The sequence below is a fragment of the Marmota flaviventris genome, chromosome 1 (genome assembly GCF_047511675.1).
Source record: "Marmota flaviventris isolate mMarFla1 chromosome 1, mMarFla1.hap1, whole genome shotgun sequence".
NCBI lineage: Eukaryota > Metazoa > Chordata > Mammalia > Rodentia > Sciuridae > Marmota > Marmota flaviventris.
The window spans coordinates 682,655-707,452 of record NC_092498.1 but is presented as its reverse complement, the minus strand read 5'-3'; the positions used below and the strand labels follow the sequence as shown (position 1 = coordinate 707,452).

Below are 24,798 nucleotides of genomic sequence, written 5' to 3'. Positions count from 1 at the left end.
TCAGCGCCACCTGGTTATTGTGTGAGTCCGGGAGCTCTGGGCACCTGCGGACCACACGGTATGGTCATACTGCTGCTCTAGGGCTCACTTGTCCTAAACGCCACGCCCCTGGAGAGACCCCACACCCAGAGCTGACTCTGGTCACAGGCTGTCTTGCCCACTGGGCTCCCGAAGGGAGTTGGGCTTCCCCCTGGCTTCTGCAAACACTGCCACCTGAGCACCCTGTTCTCGGCTCCGTGCCTGTTGGTAAGAACCCCTCTAGGGCAGATACGTCGGGAGGGTTTATGAAGGATTGAGGCCCAATGAAACCTGAAGTATGTTTTTTTCACAAAATTATATGATTTAACCCATAGAAATTAAACCAAGATAAAACAAAATCCTGAGTGCTCTGAAATTGTTACGTAAGATTTAAGCCTGGTTAGCCTCTTCCCACAAGGAGAGCACGGCCTCAGGCCACTCAGCCAAGCATGCTGAGGGGCATTCCAGTCCCTTGAAAGCTCTCAGGGACACAAAGACAGAACCTTCCTCCAATTATTTCCTGAGGCCATCCTTTTTTTTTAAGCATTTTTTTCTTCTTCCTTTTTTATACCTTTATTGTATTCATTTACTTGTACGTGGTGTCTCCTACAAGGTGAGCCACAACCCACCCCCCATGAGGCTATTCTTCATGCAGAATCAGACAAGGGAAATAGAGGGAACAAAGGTACAGACAGTCTTCCATGAACAGGTGCAAAACCCTGAAGAACCACAACCCCATTCACTAATTTATAGAAAAGATTACCCTTCATCATTAAGGTTCTTTTTAATATGTATTTTTTAGTTGTAGTTAAAACTCAACTGCTTCCTCCCGATGGATGAATGCTTTGCTTCAACCATTTTTTTTAGTTGTAACGGCATTCATTAGCCCAACGTCTCCCTCTATGGCATCGTGGGCAAATACCCGGTATTTTACCCCTTTGATCATATCCAGTTTTGTTAAACCCTCCTCCTATGGGGCAACTCCTTCTAAAATCTAAAATGTCTTCTCTTTGACTAAGCAAATAAGATTGTACCAATTTCCGTAACAGTAATGTGCCAACTGGCAGAGTTCCTGGGTTTCCTTTTCTATCCTTTTTAAATCTTCACCATGATGGTTCCATTGTGATATATTTAATAACCCCTCTTTATTGAACCATGGGCTACACCTTTGTATCGTCTTAACGTATGCCCTAACTGTTCTTGATTTTACTGAGATGCCTCCTTCCTCTAGCAATTTACTTAACACCCTTTTGGTTTGGTTTTTACTAATTTTTAATTCCATATTTCTGCTATAAAAATAATGCAACCCAACAAGATAACACAAAACAAAACCGAAGCAAAACAAAACAAAAACGGAACAAAAAATCGTTGTATCAGTTTTTCTATTTTCTTGACATGTGCATTTGTGGTCTATCTCTATCTCTTCCTCAGGGCTGAACAACTTCAAACCTTGAGCCAACCATTTTCCCCAGTTTGCCTGAGAAAGTTCTAGGGACAGGCAGCTTGAAACAAAAACAAAACAAATCAAAACAAGAACACATTGTTTTTTGAAATGGTCACCCATTCTCTGGCCCTGCCCTCAGGGGCGAGCAATTTCACTTACCCACAAGCCTCAGGCGTCCACCAAATGCTGCAGTCTGGCTGGGCACAAAATAACCAAGGCGTCACGAGGCACTTGTAGGTTCAAACAGGATCTCCTTTATTGCCCAAACTCCCCCGCACGCCACCCACATGGCCCTTCCAGGAACACCACACACCAACTCCCTCCCCCTCCACCAGGCTCTGTAAGAACTCAATGGGGATCTCCGGAACTCCTAGAGAACTCAATGGGAATTCAAAGGGCCCATATACAACTGAATACACAGCTTGCCCCAATCCAGCATCATCCAGTTACAGCAATCAGTCATTATCTTAATAAGTATACACAGCTTAACTTAATTATCATCATCTTAATGGCTTGCTGGCATCACCTCTCAACCACTCCTTCTGGTAAAATGCCAGGCGCCATTCCGACTCGGCTGTGGCTCTCAACAACTAATGTCTCCAAACAAAAGACAAAAATATGTGGTGAGTGCTTTATTACTCATGGTTTACAAGCTATATTATATATAAAAAAATCATTTTTAAAACAACCAGGTTTGCTGGGAAGTGTCCTTTTCCCCTTTGCACCATGAACTTTGGCACCATGAACACCTGAGTCCTTTGTATTAAACATACCCTTTGTGTAGGTCCTGGGCAAACCTTGAGGACTTCTGAGGTCTCGGCTCACCCCCCAATCCCCATCATCAATGTTAGAAACTTGGGGAAATGCACACGCACTGTTTCACTTTCTGAGCCCTTCTCCCCACTGGACATGTCCAAAGAGGTGGTGGCCTGGTCATGAGTTAAGAAGCTCCCCCAAGGTCCTCATTGACGATTCGTAGAGAAATCTGAAACACAAAGACTGACTCAGCTACAGAAAAAAAAAAGGCCAGATTATCCAAATGTACGTTTCCAAAGGAACACAACCAGGGCGCACCTGAGGGTGCAGCAGGGCCATCGCCAGTGCAGGTCGGGAGTCCCGCCTGGGCAGCCCCACACAGCGAGCCCTGGCAACGGTGCCTGTGTGCACCCACTCAGGTAGGCCCTCAGAAGCTTCCTCAGGACCTCCGCTCAGCCGCACCTCAGATCCACGGCACAGGGAGAAGCACACGAGGTCGTTCTGGCCCATTCTCCCCTGCTGCACAGAGGAGGCTCCGGCCCTGCTCTGCAGCGGGACAGTCCCAGCCAGCTCTGATGCCTCGAGGCCTCTGGGCACCTGGCCCTGCCTGTCCAGCCAGGGGGCGAGAACTCACTGCGCTTCCTTCCAGGCTCTGCTCCCACTCCTAAGGGCCTGTTCCCATCAAGACTCCTGCCTGAGGCTGGCACCTTGCCTCTGCTCCTACAACTGAGCGCACCCCTGCAAGCAGGAGGCTCAGCCCTAGGGCTTCCCCAGCTGGTATCTCCTGGACAGCTCCACTGGGCAGAGCAGCTACACTGAACCTCCTGAGTCTGCAGACGCTGTTTCTTGATCTTGTGCCCACCGCTGAGATGATGCCCTTCTGCCTGATGCAGCCTTGCAGACTGTCCAGCCATCTGACCAGGTGAAGCACAACGGCTACTTTGAATGTTCTCGAGGTCGTGCTACAAGCCAGGCGAGCTCTACTCTGAAGTGCTGGGCTCAGTCAGCGCACCCAGGTCACACCACCTTGCAGTCAGCACAAGGCCGCTGTGCACACACCTGCACCCGCACCTCAAGACAGATCCAGAGAGCTCTCTGCAGAGTCTGCCGGGAGCTCAGTAAGTCTGTCCAGTCACTCAGAGGTACATGTGCTTTCTATACGGACCCACACAGATTTAAGGGAAGAAAACAGACTTGTCCAGGTCCTCTGTCCCTCAAGACCCCCTCCCCCGGCACTGGGTCTTGTGTGCCAGGCAGCACCGAGACAACTGGCCTGGACCTCATGGAGAGGGCCTCTGCAGTATGATGTGGCAGCAGCTCTGGCTGAGCTCCTGGGGCTGCTGGGGGCCTTTGGCTGGCCCACCACCAAATGAGGTGCCCCAAGTGGGGCCAGAAACGATGAGCACGGGGCCCAAGGATGCCACACACACAGGGCTGGGGGCACCTCACAGGACCAACCGCTGCCCTAGGCGGTCTTGCTTCCTCCAGGTCTCCCGCCAAGCCCTGGGCCTGGGGAGAACAGTGCTCAGCTCTGCCCCTCCTGCCAATCCGGAGCTGGAGCTGAGACAGGAGAAGGGGCAGAGTCACAGCCACCAGCATCTAGACCCCAACCCTTAAAACACTGCCGTCTCCTCAGGGAGCACGAGCGCGTGAACCCTGAAGAGAAAGACACGAGGCCGTCTTGGCAGACTGCCTACGCACCTCAGCACTGCTCCACTGGCCCACACCCACGCCAGCCACAAGGCTGGCACACTCCCGGGCCACTCAGGATGGGCAGGGCTCAGTGGACAGGGTCCTGGGACCAAACTGGATGCCAGGCGGATGCTGGGAGCCCCACAGCAGGCCACCCCTTTGCTCTGCTGCTGCTTGAGGGCTGGGTCAGTGCACGGTGAGGACCCAAGAAGCAATGACAACTGCGGAACAAGAGGAAGAGAACTTGGGGCTTTACAGCTAAAGGGACAGCAGCAGAACCTTAGGCCACCAAGCCTGGTCGGCTGTGGATCTCCTTGTGCATAAGATGTGAGAACCGGGGGGTGAGTTCCCTGGGCTCTGAGCCTGTGAAGTGCAGGACCCAGGCTCAGCATCTGTGAAGTGGCCAAGGCAGCACCCTGTGGTCACCAAGGACCCATGCACTGAGCAAAGAGCAGGATGAAGGACATCACCATCCCTCAAGAGGGGCTTGTGTGTAAGCGACAGGGGTGTGCTCTAAGGAAGCCACAGAAACGCCCTGCCCATGAGCACGTGGAGGAGTGCTGAGACCAGAAAGCATGACGGCCGCTCTCCTCCAGCCCTGCTCAGCCACTGCACCCCAGGCCACCCTCACCGCCCGCAGTGCAGACCAACGTGGCACCCGCTGTGCCAGCAGCGCGACCACAGCGCATGTCCTCAGTGGGAAGACTTGGGAGGTAACCCAACCTTCAGAAAGGCTCACACGTCGGTAACCTCAAAGTAAAAGGTGTTGTCTTCACACTAGTGATGGTTAAAATAGCTCCTTGCACACACAAGTTCTTCCCCCTGAGGAGACGCATCCAACTTAGCTCTGCGCTGGGCGAGGCAGTGGAGGCACAGTAAGAAGCCGTTTTTATTTAGCACCCCAACCAGCCAACCAACACCAACCCCGCTGGGGGGAAAGCTGATTGCTCACTTCTGAATCGAGGCCCACTGTATAGACACCCCCGGGAACAAGGGTTCCTGGAGCCTTGGAGATGGTAGCTGGCCAAGGTTCTCAGGTCCAACACTAAACCAGGTCATTCAGAAACACACTCTGAATGTGACATCTCAACTGCTTCCTCCCGATGGATGAATGCTTTGCTTCAACCATTTTTCAGACTGATTTTCTTCAGCGCTGGCTCTGCTGGGTTGCTGCTGGCACAGGGGTGGGACCCAGCAATGCAGAGCACTGGCTCCCCGCTACCACTGAGAGGACTGCCCAGAGTGCGAGGCTTGGCGGGGAACAGCGCACGGCACCACATGGGCAGCACACAGGCTTTCCACAGCCAGCTCTGCTCTCAGAGCTTCTAGCTCCTCAGGCCCTGCTCAGGGCAGGAGTTAGGAGACACTGGTGAAGGGGCAGTGAGGCTTTGCAGCAGGAGCCCAGTCCACTTCCCCTCAGCAGTAAAAACATTTGACACCCAAAAACGGTGTCCTCACTAATGGCATTTTAAAATAAAGATGAGTTAATACTCCTAGAGCTGTCATTGTGGTCGCCCTGGTGAGTTGTGTGTCTGATACACACTTTTGATGCTGCACGTGTTTTCTGATGCACAAAAGCTCCAGCCATCTCAAAATAAGGTCATCATCTTCGAGAGTTCATGCTCAGAATCAGAGCACTCTGCAGAGGGCAGAAGGTGCTGCTGTTAAATCACCCCACAGGCAGTGTGCTCAGGCTGCACCCGCCCTGGGTGACTCCATGGTGTGTAGAACAGAGGCTCTCAGCTGCGCCTGACCCTTAGTGATCCCATGATTCACAGAACAGCAGTTCTCAGACGGCATCTGCCCTGAGTGATCCCATTTTTTAAAGCTGTTGTTTGCCTTGAACTACTCCATTTTGAGTACCAGAGCCAAGTGTAATGACTCCATACCTGGTTTGTACAGTAAACAAACAACACCTGCCCAGCACCACCATAAGGCATAACTTAATAAATAACTTTCATGTGCTAACTTATCAAACTAATCCCGAGTACCTGGACATGTGGCCGACCCACATCCTATCAGGAACCACAGACACGGGACCTAGCCAACCCAACCTCACCAGATGCAGCTGCCTTACCTTAGGCCCATAAAAGGAAAAGCCTGCAAGACTGTCCACAGTGGCACCCTGACCCTGTCACCTGGGACTAGTCATGAGTCTTGCCCAGGAAAATGGCCACAGGCATGAATCTCCCATGTCCGGTCCCACTGGGCTTCAGCAGAGAGCAGTTTTTCCTGCCCTTGGAGGTTATGCATGGCCCACTCAAGCTAACACTGCCTTCCATGGGGACCCTCTGCCTTGACGACTCTGCAGAAGTGCTTGGCTAAGACCCTCACCTGACCACCCACAGTGGCTCTGGGACTCTGCCTTCAAGCCTCTGCCTGTGCTCCTGGCTCAGCATCCTGCCATCTTTTCTTCTCTTTCTTAGTCTATATATGCCATCGTGTGAAGTCTCCTTTGTGACTTGAGAGTTAGAGATGTTAGAAGTGAAGGCTGTGACCGTCAGCCAAGCATTCGGTGACCTGCCACTGCTAGGTGGGGCAGCCTGTGACGTGATGGTTCCCAGTGAATCCCGACATTGTGGAAAGACAGACACGTTGGGGGTGTGTTGATGGCATCACCACAGCATGACGGTGTGTGTTCATCACACTGTCCATAGAAACCATGAAAACTGAGGAGTAAAGAGGACACATACTGAAAAGAAAAAAGCAGAAAGCCAGCAAAACATCTGAAAGCATGGGACAAGCAGTGAAGGCCCGACACATGCCCAACAGGAGCTCCAAAAGGAGAAGCAGATGGAAAGGACAGCGTGAAGCAATGACAACCCAGAGTTCCCACATCAGCGTCAGACATGAGGCGCAGCCCAGGGAGCCAGAGGCCACTGCACAGGACAAGCACTTAACATCACATGGGGGCAAACCATGTTCAACGTCCAAAAAGCCAGAGAAAATCCCGAAAGACAGGGAAAATGCCTCCTGTACTGAGAAGCACAGCTCAGAACTTCACCTGATGAGCACAGCCAGAGGAGGAAGCGCTCACTTCAGAGGTCTCAGTTCAGAGAGCCACCCCCTTTCTAGGGCTGAGCTGAGGCAGCACAGCATGGTGGGTGTGCTGGAGGAAAGAAGCCGGAGGAAGCAGAGGGGGAGCTGCGCCCAACCAACACACAACAAATACCAAAGGCACAGACCACCTCCTCCAGCACCCCCCGCCTGTCCAGTCACCACCCGATCGATCCCTGTCAGGGGACTGATGACCGACGAGGTCAGACTCACAGCCCACTCATACCATCACTCCTCTCAGCCCCAGGAAGGCAGCCAGCTGCCTATGGACTGAGACCTCTGAAGCTGTGAGCCCCCAGAAAAAACCCTCCCCCTCTAATTGTCAGGTCTTTTGGTCACAGCATTGAAAAAGCTGATTTCAAAATGGGCTAAAGATCCCAACAGACACTTTATCAGAGAAGTGATTCAGAGGGCAAATAACTGAATGAAAAGAAGTTCCACACCATGAGTTCAGGGAAATACACATGAAAACAAGATACCACTTCACACCTAATACAATGTCCCCAATCTGGAGTGCTGGCCACACCAAATGCCAGCAAGGACATGGAGCGGCAGGAACTGTCTTCCATGGTGGAGGAGATGCAAAGCGACAGTCATGCTGGAGGACACGTGAACCACTGCTTATGGAACTGACCACACTCTGTGACCCAGCAACAGTCTCCCTTGGTTTGTACCCACAGGAGTAAAAAACTTACAGCCACACAAAACCTGCGTACAGCTGTGTTTGTGATTCCCACACCTAGAAGTAGCCCAGCTGTCTCAGCAGGCGTGGAGGACAGCCCCCTGTCCACGTGATGGGGCTAAGGGTACCCAGAGGACTGGCGAGGAGCCCTTTCTGGGTGTGACTGGAAGAGTGTGTCCAGAGGACAGCAGCTCCTAAACTGGTGTGTCCAGAAGTAAGAACCATGTGCCTAATGAACAGATGGACACATGTGCTCTTTCCTCTGGGGCTGACTCCTTTCTCTCGACCTTCGATGTCAGCACTCTGGGTTCCATAGTCTTCAAGCTCCCCCAGATTCTCTGGCCTTGGCAGTGACACGGTTACCCCCCTAGCTCTCAGTCCTGTGGACTGGGCCTGAGCCACACGACTGACTTCCTGGCTCTCCAGCTGGCACACAGCCTAGGGAGGGACTGCTGAGCCTCGTAGCGGTGGAACCACTCCCAAGATGCTGCTGTCCTCTGACACATCTAGGTATAAACTCTGCAGATTCAGAAGGAGGGAGGATCAACAGGTGGCACATACAGGAATTCAGAGCAGGGGAACCACTCTCTGTGCAGTACTGCAGGGAAGGGTATAGGTCCTCTTACGTTGGTTCAAACTTCAGAAGGTTCAAAACCAAGAGCCAGCTCTAATGTGCACCACGGAGCTCGGGTGATAGTGATGTGTCTGACAAGTGTGCCCCAGGTATGGGATGCCAACAGTGGGAAGGTGCATTATGTTGGGGGCATGGGCATATGGAAAACCACAGCACTTTCTCTTGCATCTTGCTATGGACCTCAACTTCGTTCAAAATTTTCTGGTGTTGTTGGGAATCAAATCCAGGGCCTCTGCCACAGAGCAATATCCCAGCCCTACAAGATTAAGTCTTGGAATAAAACCCATTGATTCTAACATTGCAAGAATTGTTATTAGCAGATTTACTAATAGCCAGCCCTCTGTGTCTGTGGGCTGCACATGCATACACACAAGCAATCACAGATTGAAAATATTTTTAAAACACTGGTCTTCACTGAACATGTGCACACTTTTTTCCTTGTTGTTATTCCCTAAACCATGCAGTGTATCAACGATTCACACCGTGTTGACATGGCACGGGGTATTAGTGACCTAGAGATGATCACAGGGGCAGCAGGAGAGGCACGGATGACCCAGCAGTTTCTCCCCCTGAGTCCTGGAACCGTCCCTGAGGATACTGAGGGCATCACCTCTCCCCTTTGTTCCTGAAGTACCCATCTCCTCCCTTCCTCTGCTCTCAGTGCAGTGGGGCTTCTTTTCACTGGGGTGGAAAAGGGACTCTAGGCTGTAGACAACAGAGGTGAGGCTCTGGGGACAGGACAGTCCTGGGGACGGAAGGAGACCCAACAAAGTGAGGCTGTGTGGCTCACAGCATGCTGCCATGAGCGAGTGACCCAAAGCCACCTTGCTCCTGGCATGTGGCAGTCTGCGTGGCTTCACTGGACTGACTGCACGCAGCATCACCCACACACCTGAATATCATGGTGTTAGCTTGTGATGTGTGTTCAGAGTAGAATGTCACATAAATACCATCTAAAACTGCCGACTGTCTAAGCCTTTAACAATTGAGAAAAGCAAAAAAATTTCTTAAAATCTGAAGTGAGTTTCAAAGAAATCAGGCCTTGCTACTACATTCTGAGAATTCCCAGTTGAGCCAACAGGGTCTCATTTCACTGACAGTGATTAAAACCAGGGTCCATGGGACAGAAATGGATCCCATGACCTCCAGGCAACTCAGTTCTCAAACGTATTTGTAAGGCCAATTTCTAGAAAGTGAGCATCCAGGTGATTGTGACTATGAAACAAGTCATGAAAGCTACTTTGGACGTCCACTTATAAATTCAGCGTTTTTGAAAGCCTTTCTCCAAAGGGAGCAGCCGACCTGGAGTGGAGTTTTTCACCCTGGTACGTGTAAAGCAAGGACAACCTGCTTCAGAGCCTCAGGAAGAGCAAGCAACACTGTCCTCCCAGAGAGGAGGGGAGCAGCTCCTCAGAGGCTCAGGAGGGGCCGTGCCACCCAGCATGGCGATCGCGGGAAGAGGCACTGTGCTCAGGAAATGCCCCGCTGCAAAGTGTGGCGAGCCAGCAAAAGCCACGTCTACCTGGAGAGCTTCTGAGCTAACGCCCTTCTCTTTCCAGAGCAGAAAGTGCCAAGTGGCCATTCTTCCCTGAGGCACACAGAAGTGCCTCCCTCTTCCTCCACAGCTTCTGAGCTGCTGATCTTGAGCATGGCGCCCACTCACCTCTCTAGGCTGTCCTCTTCCAGGGTGATCTCCATGAAGGCCTTCAGCTTTCTGTGCACAGTGGCTGCAGTCTCCTTTACTTTGGAACTTCTGTGTTTACCTGTGACAAGAACATAGTGGGAGAGGGGAGGGAACGCAGTGTCACCACAGAGGCACAGAATGCTCTGCACATGCAGCCACTCCCATGTGCCCTTCCAGCCGACCCACCCAGGGATGCTGTTAAGGTCCAGCGTGTATTCGTGGAAGCTCGGCTGTGGGCGGAGTCCCGGGGCTCTGATCCCACAGCCTTAAAGAAGCTCTCTGCCACATACCAAACAGAAGGGGCAATGGGCATATTTCAGAGCTCTCCCCCGGTTTAAGCATGGTGGACACTCAGCACCCCAGGCTCCATCCTCACAGCTCCTTGTGGGCGCTGCCCCTCATGCTGTGCATTTAAACTCAGGAGTCCCTTAGAGAAGCTCATGGACCTTCAATGTGGCACCTCCCTGGTGTTGTGCATTTTAACTCGGGGCGGAGGGTGGGGGGAGGTTCCTCTTAGACAAGTCTTTTCTGTGCCTAATCAAGTCCAACAAAGTTAAAAAACAGTACATATTGGGCTGGGATTGTGGCTCAGCAGTAGAGAGCTCGCTTAGCACGGGCGGGACCCAGGTTCGATTCTCAGCACCACATAAAAAAATAAAGGCATTGTGTTGTGTCCATCTACAAAATAAATAAATAAATAAAATAAAAAAGTAAATAAAAAAAATTCTCTCTCTTAAAAAAAAAAAAAAAAAAGTACATATGGAGCTTCCCTAATCTGGAAGTCTATAATCTGAAAGACCCTTAAATCTAAAACTTTTTGACTCTTCTATGATAGTCTTCTAAAAGTTTCAGATTTTGAACCATTTTGAAATTTGACTTTTTTCAGATTAGAGATCCTCACCCAGGATAGTCTATGCAAATATTTAACAATCTGGAAAACTTCCAAATCCGAAAGACTGCTGGTACTCGGCATTTGGGATAAAGGTAGTCCACCTGTATTATGAATCTATAGACACACATCACATTCAGTCTCTTGGGGACAGCCTGTTTCAACAGAAGACTTCTCCACCTACAGCAAACTAAATTTAAAAAGCCCTGCCAACAGCTGAGACGCTGAAAGATAGGCCACCCCAGTGATGGTGCTGTGACTGTTGCCAATCACTCTTCCACAGCTGTTTCTACTTGTTGGGATATGAAAGAGGCAGAGTACCGACATGAACATCATTAACAAATTACATTTTTCACTTTTTGGGGGAGCAGATTGGGAGGCGGGCAGTCTTGCTATATTGCCTATATACTCTTACTCAAACTCTTAGTATTGAGTAATCATCCTGTGTCAGCCCCACAAGCAGCTGAGACCACAAGCCCGTGCCACCATGCGCAGCCAGCACATCAACAGAAATTCAATTCTAAGGCAGAAAGGAAGGCTGGAAGGCACCCAGTGTGCACGGTGGAAGGTGGACAGGAACTGCAGTGCACAAGGGACCACAAGCTCCTGCACAGGCAGGCAGGCTGGCTACGAGGTCAGGCCCGCCTGATGGGGAGCAGGCAAGCAGCAGAGCGCCCAAGCATACCTGCCAATGGCTCAGGCATACCCAGCAGCGTTCCCGATGGAGGAGAGAAAAGGTAACCCACCTTTGTTGATCACCAAAATAAGATGCAGAACAGCTGTGAGGCACACAATGCCTTCAATGTCTCCAGAAATCACACACGCCTTCAACTCATCCAGAAATGACCTGTAAAATTAACAAGCATCTCGCTTACTCCACAGGACGTGCTGATAACTACCAGAACAATAAACAGGAGGTTCATCAATAACCACACCACCGTTTGCAAGGTGGGAAACTAGCTGAACTCTTCCCATACACTGTACTGAGTGCACCATGACATGCAGGTCAGGCACTGAAAGCAGGTGTCCTTGCTGGAGAGAGCACAGCACTGGCGGGTTAAGAGAGCCTACACCCGCCACCACATGACTCAGAGCTGCCGAAAAAGGTGCTCTGGGTTTTTCAGCATTCAGGGCACGCACCTGCCATGAGGGCCTGAGGTGTCTGCCGTCTATAGAACCATTCCCTCTGCACCGCCAGTGCTCTGTGCCACCCAGACCCCGAGATTTCAGCCGTGGATTCCCCACATGGGCCGGGGAAAAGGGTGACAGCTACGCATGGACAAAAGCTGCCCTGACGTTTAACCCGGTAAGGCGTCTGAAAGCACGTGTGCAGGGAGCTGCACTAGACGACCTCATGTTTCCTCCTCAACTAAATGCTACTTATGCTCGCATGACAAGACAATGGAGCTGAACACGCTGTACAGGAGAACAGGGGTTTTCTTTATGTAAGTTTCTTGTAAACATTTTTTATCACTGAAATGGGGGGGAAATCCATGGAAAGTTTTCGTTGCAGAAGAAAATGCACCTTTCCAAATGTAAGAGTGATGGGAAGAGCAGGAGCTGTCAGAGGAGGCACAGCCAGGCAAGCCTCAGACCCGCAGAGAGGACAGTTACCTGACCACGTCCGGAGACTTTATGACTATTCCTATCAGGCATCTTGAAAACGGGGGAAGGTCAGAAAGGCACTCTGGTGGAGTGAGCTCTTCCAAATCAGAAATCTAGAAAAAGTTTCAAGTCAGTAGGTTATAAACTGAGGCTGGGCTAAGGCTTATTTTACATTTCTCTGAGCTTTCCGCTACACCTGAGAAAGCTCTCCAGAAACTCGAAAGAATGACTTTCAGTAACTATCGAAATGTCCACAATAAATATGAACAATCCATTATTGTGCACCAGGGAGTCTTAGTGAGACAGAGATAGAAAAAAAGAAAAAAGGTCTTTTGTGCTGGATGCGGTGGCACATGCCTATAATCCCAGCACTGAGAGGGAGGCTGAGGCAGGAGGATCATGAGTTCAAAGACAGGCTCGGCAGTTTAGCAAGGCCCTAAACAACTTAGCAAGATCCTGTCTCTAAATAAAACTTATAAAAAGGGCTGGGGATGTGGCTCAGTGGTTAAGCCCATATGGGTTCAATCCCTGTATAAAAAAAAAGTCTTTTGTTTTGAGGTCATATGCTATGAATATTGTGTATTTATGCTAAGTCTTAACTCCCTCCTTTTCAGAGCAGATCAGGATCTCCCCTGGCCTGCTCCATTTCCTGGTGAGTCTGTGTTGTGCCAGGCGGGGCATGCTCTGCCTAGTCAAAGGAAAAGCATGCTTCACAGCCTGCACAGGGCAGAGTCCTTCAACAGCGCTCTCGATAACCAAGGCCTTTACCATCAGCCACGAGGTTACACAGGTGCTTCCCTGGTGAATGAAAACCACCTGCACACAGCTCTAGGGAAGGCTGTATCCAAAACTGCTCTGCAGGGCTCGAATATTAATCTGGATGGTGAAGTCAGCCACTGTGATATGTGTAACGATACTATTTATCATTAGAATGCTTTACACCTAGAGCTGTGTTGCAAGGGCTTTTCTGATACTATTAGACAAAAGATTGTTAATTATGGGTCAAGATTCCTAGCCCATACAGAAGTACAAATAGGACCACAGCAGGAGGGTGGAAGGGTTCTACTGGTAAGAGCACTGCTAAATCCCCAGCAGGGACCTGGCACGGGTGGCTGTGGAAGGCAGACTCTGATGACTGCACCTTGCATATGGAAACGTCTAGAGAAAGCACTCAAAAGTACACAAAGAATAATGTGAAGTCAACAGAGAAGACACTAGAGTAGCAACACCTGATTCATCAAAAAAGAGCAAGGAAAAAAAATCCGAGAAAGTCACAGGGCAGATGGGACCAGCGGGAACAAATGGTGAGATGATCAGCTTAGTCCCAGTGTGTACCCAGTAAGGAAGCCCCAAGCACCGAGGGAGGGGGACGGCTGAGTGGAGCACGGCCAGCAGCAGGCACACACTTGGCCTCATCTTCCTGTCACTAAGGCAGACGACCTCCTGTCCCACTGTAAGGAGGCCCTCATTCTATTTCATGCTTATAATTTAGGGAACACCTTAGGCAGTTTATATTCTCACAGTCACGCACTGCACAAGACCTTCCAGCCACCCAGGGACTGCACCATGCCAATGTCCCCTCAGACTGTGCCATCTGGCACACGCACGGTGGAGCTCTAGAGCGCATCCCCACTGGCAGGCAGACTCCAGGAAGTGGTACAGGAAGAGTCGCCCAACAGGGGTCACGGCGTGTCCTCGTGGTTAAGTGGCACATGTGTCTGTAAACCCAACTCTCCCAGTAGGAATCCCGTCAGAGCCCACCTTTCTGGGCTGAGACCCTGCTGTTAACTCCCATGTCCTCTTACATCACTACCCACCTCCTCGTGGTCTCTTTGTCAACTGCCACCCTGATTACATAGCTCTTCAACCAAATCGGCTAATAATTTTTGTATTAATGATAATCACCCTCTATTCATCCACAGCTACTATGAGGAAAATAAGATAGTCTGTGGGAATGAATGAATTATCAATTTATCCTATCAGAAATTCAAATTTCCTATGCTTAGAAATTAAAAAAAAAAAAATGGTTAATCATACAGCAGGTAGAGACACAAGATGTTCTACACAAACACAGCCCGGTCCTCCTGCATTCTGCTCACCCCCGACTATCCAGGCTTTAGGAAAGAATGTTTTTTGTTTTGTTTTGTTTTGTATTTTTATTACCGGGGATTGAACTCAGGGGCACTCGACCACTGAGCCACATCCCGAGCCCTATTTTGGATTTTATTTAGAGACAGGTTCTCACTGAGTTGCTTAAGGCCTCACTTTTTGCTGAGGCTGGCTGTGAGCTTGCAATCTTCCTGCCTCAGCTTCCTGAGCCGCTGGAATTAAGAAGCATGTGTCACCCCACCTGGCTAGGAAAGAATCTTAACAGAGATGGACCCATTCGGACCTCTAAGGTGTGACTAGCAGACGTGTTCAAGGTGAGCCAGCCCATAAAGGCTGTGTTTGAAAAACTCAAAACTGTGCTGCTGGTAGAAGCAGCGTTGTGGACAGTCAAGAAGAGGCACCACCGTTTCAGGATCCAAATACTTTACCTTCCGCAGACGGTGACTCATCTCAACCACAGGAGCAGCAATCAGAGTGGAGAGCACGCCCCGGTGGACAGGAGTGTCCTGGTGCCAGGACTGCACGGTGGTTATGAATGCATGAAGAGGGGTCTGGACAGAGTAAAGGAGCTGCAAGGAAACAGAGGCTGTCCTCAGTGGAGCTGCAAGCCAAGGTTACCTAGGACAGGCAGACCCTGAAATGAGGATTCCCACCGTCCTCCCATGGTGCCAGCGCCAGGAAGCTTACTTCCCTGCCGTCAGAGCCCACCGGGCTCCCTTCTGTGGCTGACTCAGATGTGACCAAAGCCCACTGGAAACCACCATTTGACATTCCCTCACCAAGAGCAAACAAAAACTTTTGAAGACAGACGAGTCAACAGTAGTCAGGGAAAGAGGGAGGGAGGGAGGAGGAAAGAAGAAAGAACCATAGGGAGAAACATCGATGACATTAAAATAAGACATCAAACCCTAAGACAACGTGTTCTGAATGAGGCCACTCAACCAACGTCAAGAGTTGACAGGAACACGAGGTCTTGGCATAAATTACTTTACACAAACAGATCACAGACACCAAGACACAAACATTTGAAATGAATTCAAGTACAAACTAGAATAGGAAAAATATGGCAAACAATCTTCAGTTTTACCCATCAGCTAAGGATAGAATAAAATTGAAATCTTTAGTATTTTAAGAATGGTTAAATAGAAAAAGAATGGCTCTCCAATAACAACACGAACTTGTCCAGGAACCGGCACTGCATTATCTTTAGGAGTAAAACAAATATGGTATATGGGTTTTGTATGAGTTCCTTCTTCAATAATCCCACATCACTTCAATTAATGCAAATTGCTTCCAGACAAGGTGTCTACTCATTCTACACATAATCAAAAATTAGCATTTTTCAAAAGCCTATTCTAATCCCCTCAACAGGCACAACTACAATGCCCCAATAAAAAAAAAATGTGTCGGGTGGGGGTAGTCTATTCTATCTGGATATTTCTAGCAGTAACCGTTGCTGGGAGGCTGGGGCGATCTGTTCTGCTTCCTGCTAGAGCCCTCGGTGGAGAGTGTCTGAGTGGGCCCTGCAGCACAGACACTGGCCCAGCCCTGCAGCAGATGCATGGGTGAGGGCTGGGCCCACATACCTGCCACTGGGTCTCCACAAGCCCAGCCCAGGGACCCAAGAACACCTCACCCACAGCACAGCCCACCACGAGGGTGCCAGTACCTGGAGGCCTTCTTCTGGTTGCTCCCTGAAGCTCCGTGCAATAGATTCCAGCATTTTCTGAAACACTTTCTGGACTGTATCACACAACACTGTAATGACCTCATCTGTATCTGGTTTCTGAATCCAGGAACTTCCTGTCACCTCTTTCAGAATGCCAAGAAGCAGTGAGACATAAAAAAATCCCTTCTCTGGAAAGGAAAGAAGAAGAATCAGTTACATGATACACAAGCCCGATGAAATCTCTTAACATGCGTATCTGAAGGTAGATCAAAGGAGCATATAACTCCATGTTGATCAGAGTAATCTAAATTCTTAACCTAAACTGAAATATAAAAGCTTTGTCTGATTTAGGTGTGAAACCCAGTGCCCTCAGCCACTGAGCTGTGTGAACACAGGGCAACATGGCAGTGAGGCTCCTCCCACACCCCGTGACTTCTCCCAGCTAAGAGTGAAGTCGACATTCAGCTTCAACAAGCACCCCAGAGCGATGGTTCTGTGGTTAACACTCGGCAGTAGCATGTTTATTCTCTTTCTTTTCCAGGTTTCTCCTCACTGGGCTGCATTAATTTGGTAAAATTTACTCCTGTGTAAACCTGATTATATTATACTATTCATCCTTGAAACCCTGAATTTTCATCTTTGTTTTGTACACTGAACTATAAAAGCAGAGCCAGCTCCTGTGAGCTTTGTGGGTGAATCTGACACACCATCCAGATGCAGGCTGGGCCTCATCTGTATGGCCACAAGGCCATGTTGTAAGGTGCTGTCCTAGAGTCCACCCCGTACTTAAAATATACCCCATTAGGAAGCATAGGAACTGTGAGCGCAGGCAGTTAGCTAGAGGTGAGCAGGAGGGTCTGACACGGCAACTGACCCGGAGGCAGCAGTCTTACTGCACCTTCCATAACGGGGTCATAGGCTTATGGGCACATCATGCTCTCAAGGCCACATGTGTGCCAACAAGCGGCTGAGGGTCAGCTGATACTTGTGTGACTTTGTGCTGGTGGTGCTAGGCCAGAAAGGGCAAAATGACCCAAGTCATGCCGTCAATTCTACACAACACTGGCGCCTGACTCGACCCACAAGGGGCAGCAGCTACACTAAGTGCTGGGCTGGGAAGCCAGGCTACCTGGCTCTCCGGGGCTTTCCGTCCCCTCCAGCCCCACCCTGCCACCTCACCCAAAGACCAGAGCCTCATCATTCGGTGCATCTCACCTTCCCTTACCTTTCCACTCCCTTGCAATGACCTGCTCTAGACACCATCTCTACCTTGCAGTACCTGCGTTTCTGTGCCCAGGGAACAGTCCTAACCCTAGGCAATCTTAGACATCACCCTGTTGACCCTCAACCTCCAGTAACAAGACTTCTCCTGTGAGACCAGCAAGGAGACAAGGACACGGGCCTGCAAGCACCGCAAGCAGCACGACAGAGCAGAGGCATGGGAAGTTCTGCCTCAGACCTCCGGATCCACCTGCGGAAAGGAGATCTGGGGCCACCTCCAGGCCTGAGGTTCACAGCTCAGCCAGGATCAGCAGCAGATGTGGATCTCTAAGCCCACAGCAGAGATCTTCAAGGAGCTGCACTCGGATGCAAAGAAGGTGCAAGGACACACTCCTCACAGCTCCTAGTGTGGAAACGCCCTCAGTGGGGCAGGTGAAGGGGCACTGTGCTCTGCAGACCACAGGCCCACAAACCAGAGGACCTGTCCTCTGACATCCCCCTCTGTAGGGGTCGTCGCTGTGATGCCGGCAAAAACATCCAGAAACTCTAATTCAGAACCCTGTTATCTTCAAGCATATGTGCCTCATAAACCTAGAACAGAAGAGCACTGGTCAGGCCACCTGGCCGCCTGTAGACATGCAGGATACACAGCAAGGAAGGACATGGCAGGTGCTGGCCTGAGGCCTCTGCAGGTGACAGAGTTCTCAGCACACTGCTAGGCAGCCTGAACCTGAGCGTCTTGGCTCCGAGGGCTCTCCCCAGAAGCTGATCTCTTTAGGATGCCCCTGGTCTGTAAATCAACAAGTACTTGCTAACAGGGAGGGCAGCAAGCCATAGCACCAGCCTGGCCTGAGCCCCCCGGCCCCCGCCTCAGATCCCGCTCCACCAACCTCCTTCACCTCTGCACTCAAGATAGTCTCCCACGGACCTAACCTTCCTTTTCACCTGCGATGGTACTTTTCACTAGGAGACGTTCTCCTGTGAGTCCTGTGGCTTTGGTTCCTGACTCTGCAGAGCGGCCATGCTTCTGAGGCACACGCATGCGCTAGTGGGGGCACCTGGATGCCTGTGGCTGGCTTCAGCTATGTCCCAGGAAGACCCCTTCTTTGGTCCATGTCAGTGTGGAGAGTACCATAATCAACATCAACATAAATAACTTCTTAAATTACAATGGTTTCTTGACTAGGACTCTCTCAGGTTAGGAAAAGGTCCAGCCAACTATGGACTGCAGGTCTACCAGGCTGCACTGCCAAGCAGGACTCCAGCTGCAGGAGAATGGCTACACAGGGCACCCCATCTGGGAGCGCTGGTTACTGGAATGTGTGGGTACAAAGTTCACAGCTACGGTCAAGTCGGGACCTTATTTTGAGGAAAAAGACATCATCATGTAATGAAGCTGGAGGCCAGGACTCTACTCAGCTCCTCGGAAAAGAAGACATTATAAACACTAGAAGTAGTCCTTAGAGGAAAATTATTCATAAATAAGTTTAAAAAAATCAATCATTCTGACTGTTCAATCATCGAACTCAAGTACAGAACATAGAGCTTAAGAAAAAAGGCCACTGACCAGAAACAATACTGGCTCTGCTTTAGGTGTGGGCTTTACCTCTGGGAATTCTGAACCAACTCCAGGGCCTGGACCACGTCCCCGCTCCAGGACCACCCCAGCACCAACTCCAGCAGCAGCAGAACGAGACAGGATGAGACCCTCTCCTGTTGTGGGGCTGCATGACCAACGGGCTCCCCTCCAAGTGGCTGCAGTGTGCCCAATGCAGCTTGCCACAGGGAAGGGTCCTCAGCCTCACCCAGCAAGTCCAGGCCTACAGAAATGTCGCCTTCAAATGCTGAGGCTTCCTGGGTCTCAGTCACTCTCAACAGTTGACCCCACGGAGGCAATGGGGCTGGAGGCTGGCTGGGGCTGGGAGTAGGGTTTAGGGGTCACAGCACAAGAGTACTCTTCCTAGCCAGAGACAACACTCAGAAGGTGGAGGGACAGGGCAGCAACCCCAGATCCCAGGCCCTCCAGGGCACATCACACGCTACCATGCTTCCCATACCACACCAAGCACACACCATGCTTCCGACCATTCTCTGACACAGACTCCAAGCCTCTGGTGGCCAGGACCTCAATGGCTCAGGTGGCTGCCCTCTCACCGCCTCACTGAGCACATGAAACTGAGTACCTAGCAGCAGCAAACAGGGTGCCATGTGTCCAGCTGCCATGGACTACCTACACTACCTATCCTTGGTCCTGGGGGGCATTACCCAACAACTCCCAGCTCACCCCACACCAGCAGCACGAAGCCAGATCCTAGCCACCCAGGGCTCTTCTGCCAGATTCCCTGCACAGGAAATAAGAAGGGGAGTCGGGATGGGTTGGGGCGCAGCAGTAGAGCGCTTGCCTAGCACGCAAGAGGCCCTGAGTTCAATCCTCAGAACCACATTCATAAAAATAAATATGTAAAATAAAGATGTCGCATCCAACTACAACTAATAAATAAATAAATAAAAATATTAAAAAAAAAAAAAAAAAGAAGAAGAAGGGTAGTCTGCCCGGCTGTGAAGCAGAAAGCAGGAGCAGTGTGTCTGGCACCAAAAACACCTGTGGACGTCCTGGCAGCCTCAGCCAATAAACCCTTCTTTTGGTATAAGCTGGTTGCACATTTATTTATTGTCACTTGAAAGCCAGAATCCTAGCCCACAAAGCACAAGAGGGACGGGCAGGGGACTAGCTATGTTGCCGTAAATAGTCCTTAAAGGATGGAATATACTGTGCCTGTCTGCATGATTCCAAGACTCCGCTGTAAAAGCTGTATCTGGAACTGGGGGTCTCCGAGCCCAACCAGGACGACGTCTTTACAAACAGTCAGGTAGGTCTGTAAGAGACAGATAAGGTTCACCGGCAGAGCTGTTAAAGAGGACCAACCAGGCGTGGCAGAACTTCTCCTATGTGATGGACCACTTCTCAAAGTGGTCCGACACAAAGATGTTTCTAAAGGAATCTCTGTGAGGATACATTCTCATTTCTATTGCCTTGAGAAATCTAGAGACATATTAGATGTGATTCCACCAACCTAACCAAATACCTATCCCATGCACTGTGTGAAGCTGCATTCATATCACACAGCCTGGACTTTGCACAAAGGAAAACTCCAGATACTTAAGTGCCACTGTGCACACTTACAAGGACCCAGGCCATGGTCTGCAATGACACATGAAGCAGGGAACACAGCTGTGCACAGAGCACACGGTTGGAGATGGCGCCACATGCCCAGATGGCTCACCTGGATGATCTGCTGGTAGACAACCCTCTGAAGCTTCAGATGCTCTTCCTCTTGATCTTGAATTAAAGGCAAAACTTTGCTTTCTAGCCAAAACCCAGTGTCTTCCAAGATGGACAGATGAACTCTCTCTTCTGAGCAGAACTGTGCAACACAAAACAGCAAGGTGGGTGGTAAAGAAAGCGCCTCTGAAGGGAGCTGCTCGCACCAATGGGCTGGGGCCGCGCACCTTGACCTGCAGGTGAATGCTCAGCCGGCAGTGCAGACTGAAGGCTCGCAGGGCAGCTGCTTGGCTGAAGTGAGGGGGCTTCCCACCTGGCGACCGCAGAAGTGATTCCAGATCTACCTGCAATGTCACAACCTCAGTGCCACATTCTGATTACCACGTCCCCATATCGTCCTAAGGCAAGTACCATCAGGATGCACAGGGGAACTAGAGGTACCCAGCTCTGGTGAAGCTGACCTCTGCTGTCTCTCTACCTGAACGCGAACAGCTGAGTGGGCCCGAGAAGCACACAGCTGGCCCAGCAGGACAGGTCCACAGGGTGTGCACAGAGCCCCATGTGCCCTGCCCTACCGGGCGCCTGGCTCTGCTAAACTACCACATGGGATAAGAGCAGGGGCAGGTGCTATTCACTGCTACAGGAGTAGCCAAGCCAGCCAGGAGGGAGGAAACAGGTCCACAGGGCGCTGAGGACATGAGGAATTCCCACACTGCCCAAGGTTCCTGGAAAAACCAAGGACTTCAAGGGAGCCAGTGTTTCCTCCAAGTCTTCCTGGACTGGCATGCTGAGCAGGGATGACCCACCCACCAAGCCCGGGGCCCCCAAAACCTGGGCAGAAACGCAGGCTTCGAGCAGGTAGAAGGCTCTGCTGAACTCCCCTGCTGTCTCAATGTCCTTGTGGACTATCTGTCTTCATTTCTTTCAGCTCAAAAAATACTACTGCACCATCAATAGCAAAACTTTACATTTTACCTGTCACTGCTACCACCATTCAAAATCACTCAACTTTCAAGGAGAATGTTACCTTTGACATCTCAAGTGCTTTCAAAAGATGGTTAAGTTTCTTCCAGGGCATAGAGAGCAAGCACTCCCTATTCTTTGGATGGGTCAGCAAATACTCCAAGTAAACCAATGCCAGCTCAGGTTTCGCTGGGCGCGTGTCATGGATTTGCACTTTGCGTTTGGATGCTGGATGACTCTGAAGGGGAACAGAGGCGTTAAGTGGACAATTACAGCTCAAGCCCCCAAACAGTTGTCTGCACTGGCCTGGCTCCAGAGGCATGGCACGCACCTGGGTCTGGGGCCGCTCCCTGGGCAGCCAGTCATCGATGAGCTCCAGGATGTGCCCCACCTGCCCCCACGAGCAGAGGCAGTCCAGCAGGGTGCAGTAGCTCCTATCTGCTGTGCCCTCCTCCTGGCTCCTCAAGGTGGAGACCACGCTGCAGCTGGGAACGCCAGGTTCAGAGAGCAGATCAGTATCCTGACCACAGTCCTCCTCTAAGTAGCTCTGTATATTCTGGGCTCATAACACATCTCAACCCAGAAGGTCAGTAACGGCGCTGAGCTGGATCTCGAGCTCTGTACCTGAACACGAGTGTCACCACCCCAGGTGCTACAGCGCCCAGACTCCCGAGGGCAGTCCTGGTACTCGCCCTCATCTCTCCAGGGCCCACCCGCACAGGGAGGGGCCACAGCATGGTGGCTGACTGAAGCCAGTGACCCGGCACAGTGGTGCTGAGATTCTTACTTTACTGTAGCATACCTGAATGGAGGGACAGCAGATGCCGGCAGGAAGGACATCAGCATAAACAAAGGGATCTTGCAGCGATCATCCTAATAGCACAGGAAGGAAAACAAAACAAACAGGGTGACTGACAACAGGACGCCTCGCGACCCATCTCCAGGGCTGCCAGTGAGCACTGCAGCAATCCTTCACAGTACCAACTAATCCCACTGGCCAGGAGGGAGAAGATGCTTCCTAAATCAAGTACCCTGCAAGTGACACAACTCCAGGACTATGTAAATACGCAGGCTCCAACTCGGCCCTGCAGGCAGACCAGTAGCCAGAAGGGAAGAAAGTCCCTGCTGCAGTCCCCAGTGTTCATTCCTTAATTTTTATTCTGTAAATTCTATTTGTTCTTTTTAGTTACACATTAGAGTGCATTTTGGATTCCACTCTTGTGGTTGTACATGACGTGGAGTTTCACTGTGGTGTGTCCATATACATACAAAGGAAAGTCATGTGAGATTCGTTCCATTGTCTTCCCCAGACCCACCCCCTCCTTCATTCCCCTGTCTGCTGTTATGTGTTAACATAGGCTCGCTTTATGCATTTCAACATATTATACGTACATGGAGTATAACTAATTCTCATTAGGATCCATTTTTGTGGTTGTACACGATGTAGAGTTTCATGGATTGTATATTCATATATGAACATAGGGAAGTTATGTCCCATTCATTCTTCTGTTTTTCCTATACCCACCCCCCACCCTTCCCTTCATTCCCCTTTATCTAATTCAAAGAACGTCTATTCCCCAGCTCCTTATTGTATGTCAGCATCTACATATCAGAGAGAATACCTGGCCTCTGTTTTTTTGGGATTGGCTTATTTCACTTAGCATAATAGTCTCCAGTTCCATTCATTTATAGGCAAAAGCCATAATTTCATTCTTCTTTATGGCTGAATAATATTCCATTATGTATATATACCACATTTTCATTATCTACTCTTCTGTTGAAGGGTACCTAGCTAGATTGTTTCCATAGTGGGTGCATCATTGTAGTATGTTGATTTAAGTTCTTTGGGTATATACTGAGGAGTGGGATAACTGAGTCAAATGCTGGTTCCATTCCAAGTTTCTGAGCAATCTCCATACTGCTTTCCAGAATGGTACACCAGTTTGCAGTCCCACCAGCAATGTATGAGTGAACGTTTTCCCAACATCCTCACCAACATTCACTGTCATTTGTATTTTTGATTGTTGCCATTCCGACTGGAGTGAGATGAAATCTCAGTGTACTTTTAATTTGCATTTTTCTAATTGCTAGAGAAATTGAAACTTTTTTTCATGTATTTGTTGAATGATCATAGTTCTTCTGTGAAGTATCTATTCAATTCCTTTGCCCATTTATTGATTGAGTTATTTAGAGGTTTTTTTTTTTTGTTTTGTTTTGGTGTTTCTTGAGTTCTTTATATATCTTGGAGATTAATGCTCTGAAGTGCAGGTGGCAAAGATTTTCCCCCACCCTGTAGGTTCTCTTCACATTCTTGGTTTGTTTCTTTTGCTGCTTAGAAGCTTTTTAATTTGACACCATCCCAAATATTGATTCTTGATTTTTACTTCTTTTGCTTTAGGAGTCTTATTGAGGAAGTCAGTTCCTAAGCCGACATGATAGAGAGCTGGGCCTACATTTTCTTCTAGTAGGCATAGGATCTCTGGTCTAATGCCTAGGTCCTTGATCCACTCTGAGTTCAGTTTTGTGGAGGGTTAGAGATGGGGGTTCAACTTCATTCTGCTACATATGGATTTCCAGTTTTCCCAGCATCATTTGTTGAAGAGGCTATCTTTTCTCAGTGTATGTTTATAGCACCTTTGTCTAGTATGAGATAACAGTGTTTATGTGGGTTTGTCTCTGTGCCTTCTACTCTGTTCCATTGGTCTCCATGTCTGTTTTGGTGTCAATGCCATGTTGTTTTTGTTACTATATCTCTGTAGTATAATTTAAGTTCTGGTATTGTGATGCCTCCTGTTTTTCTCACTAAGGATTGCTTTGGCTATTCTGGACCTGTTATTTTTCCAAATAAATTTCGTGACTGCTTTTTCTATTTCTATAAAGAATGTCATTGGAATTTTAATAGGAATTGCATTGAATCTGAATAGCACTTTTCATAGCATGGCCATTTTGACAATATTAATTCTACCTATCCAAGAACATGGGAAGTCATTTCATCTTCTAAGGTCTTCTTCAATTTCTTTCTTTAGTGCTTTGTAGTTTTCATTGTAGAAGTCTTTTACCTCTTTTGTTAGATTGATTCCAAAGTGTTTTGT

At 49.6% G+C, this 24,798-nt stretch overlaps 1 protein-coding gene across 4 annotated transcripts in view; it reads right to left on the bottom strand.

Annotated features, from left to right (window-relative positions):
- Positions 1-2,079: 2,079 nt before the first annotated feature.
- The window catches only part of Ncapg2 (non-SMC condensin II complex subunit G2), a 68,761-nt gene continuing 46,042 nt past the window's right edge, over positions 2,080-24,798 (bottom strand). For all 4 annotated transcript variants that reach the window (XM_027923854.2, XM_071610619.1, XM_071610613.1 and 1 more), the window contains 12 exons: positions 22,509-22,579; positions 22,038-22,191; positions 21,771-21,944; positions 20,971-21,087; positions 20,745-20,885; positions 20,237-20,336; positions 16,240-16,427; positions 14,999-15,139; positions 12,471-12,574; positions 11,603-11,703; positions 9,947-10,046; positions 2,080-2,447 (listed from right to left, as the gene is read on the bottom strand). In XM_027923854.2, coding sequence (XP_027779655.2) covers positions 2,396-2,447; positions 9,947-10,046; positions 11,603-11,703; positions 12,471-12,574; positions 14,999-15,139; positions 16,240-16,427; positions 20,237-20,336; positions 20,745-20,885; positions 20,971-21,087; positions 21,771-21,944; positions 22,038-22,191; positions 22,509-22,579 — 1,443 coding nt within the window. In that variant the 3' untranslated portion in view covers positions 2,080-2,395. The remainder of the gene's footprint in view (positions 2,448-9,946; positions 10,047-11,602; positions 11,704-12,470; positions 12,575-14,998; positions 15,140-16,239; positions 16,428-20,236; positions 20,337-20,744; positions 20,886-20,970; positions 21,088-21,770; positions 21,945-22,037; positions 22,192-22,508; positions 22,580-24,798) is intronic.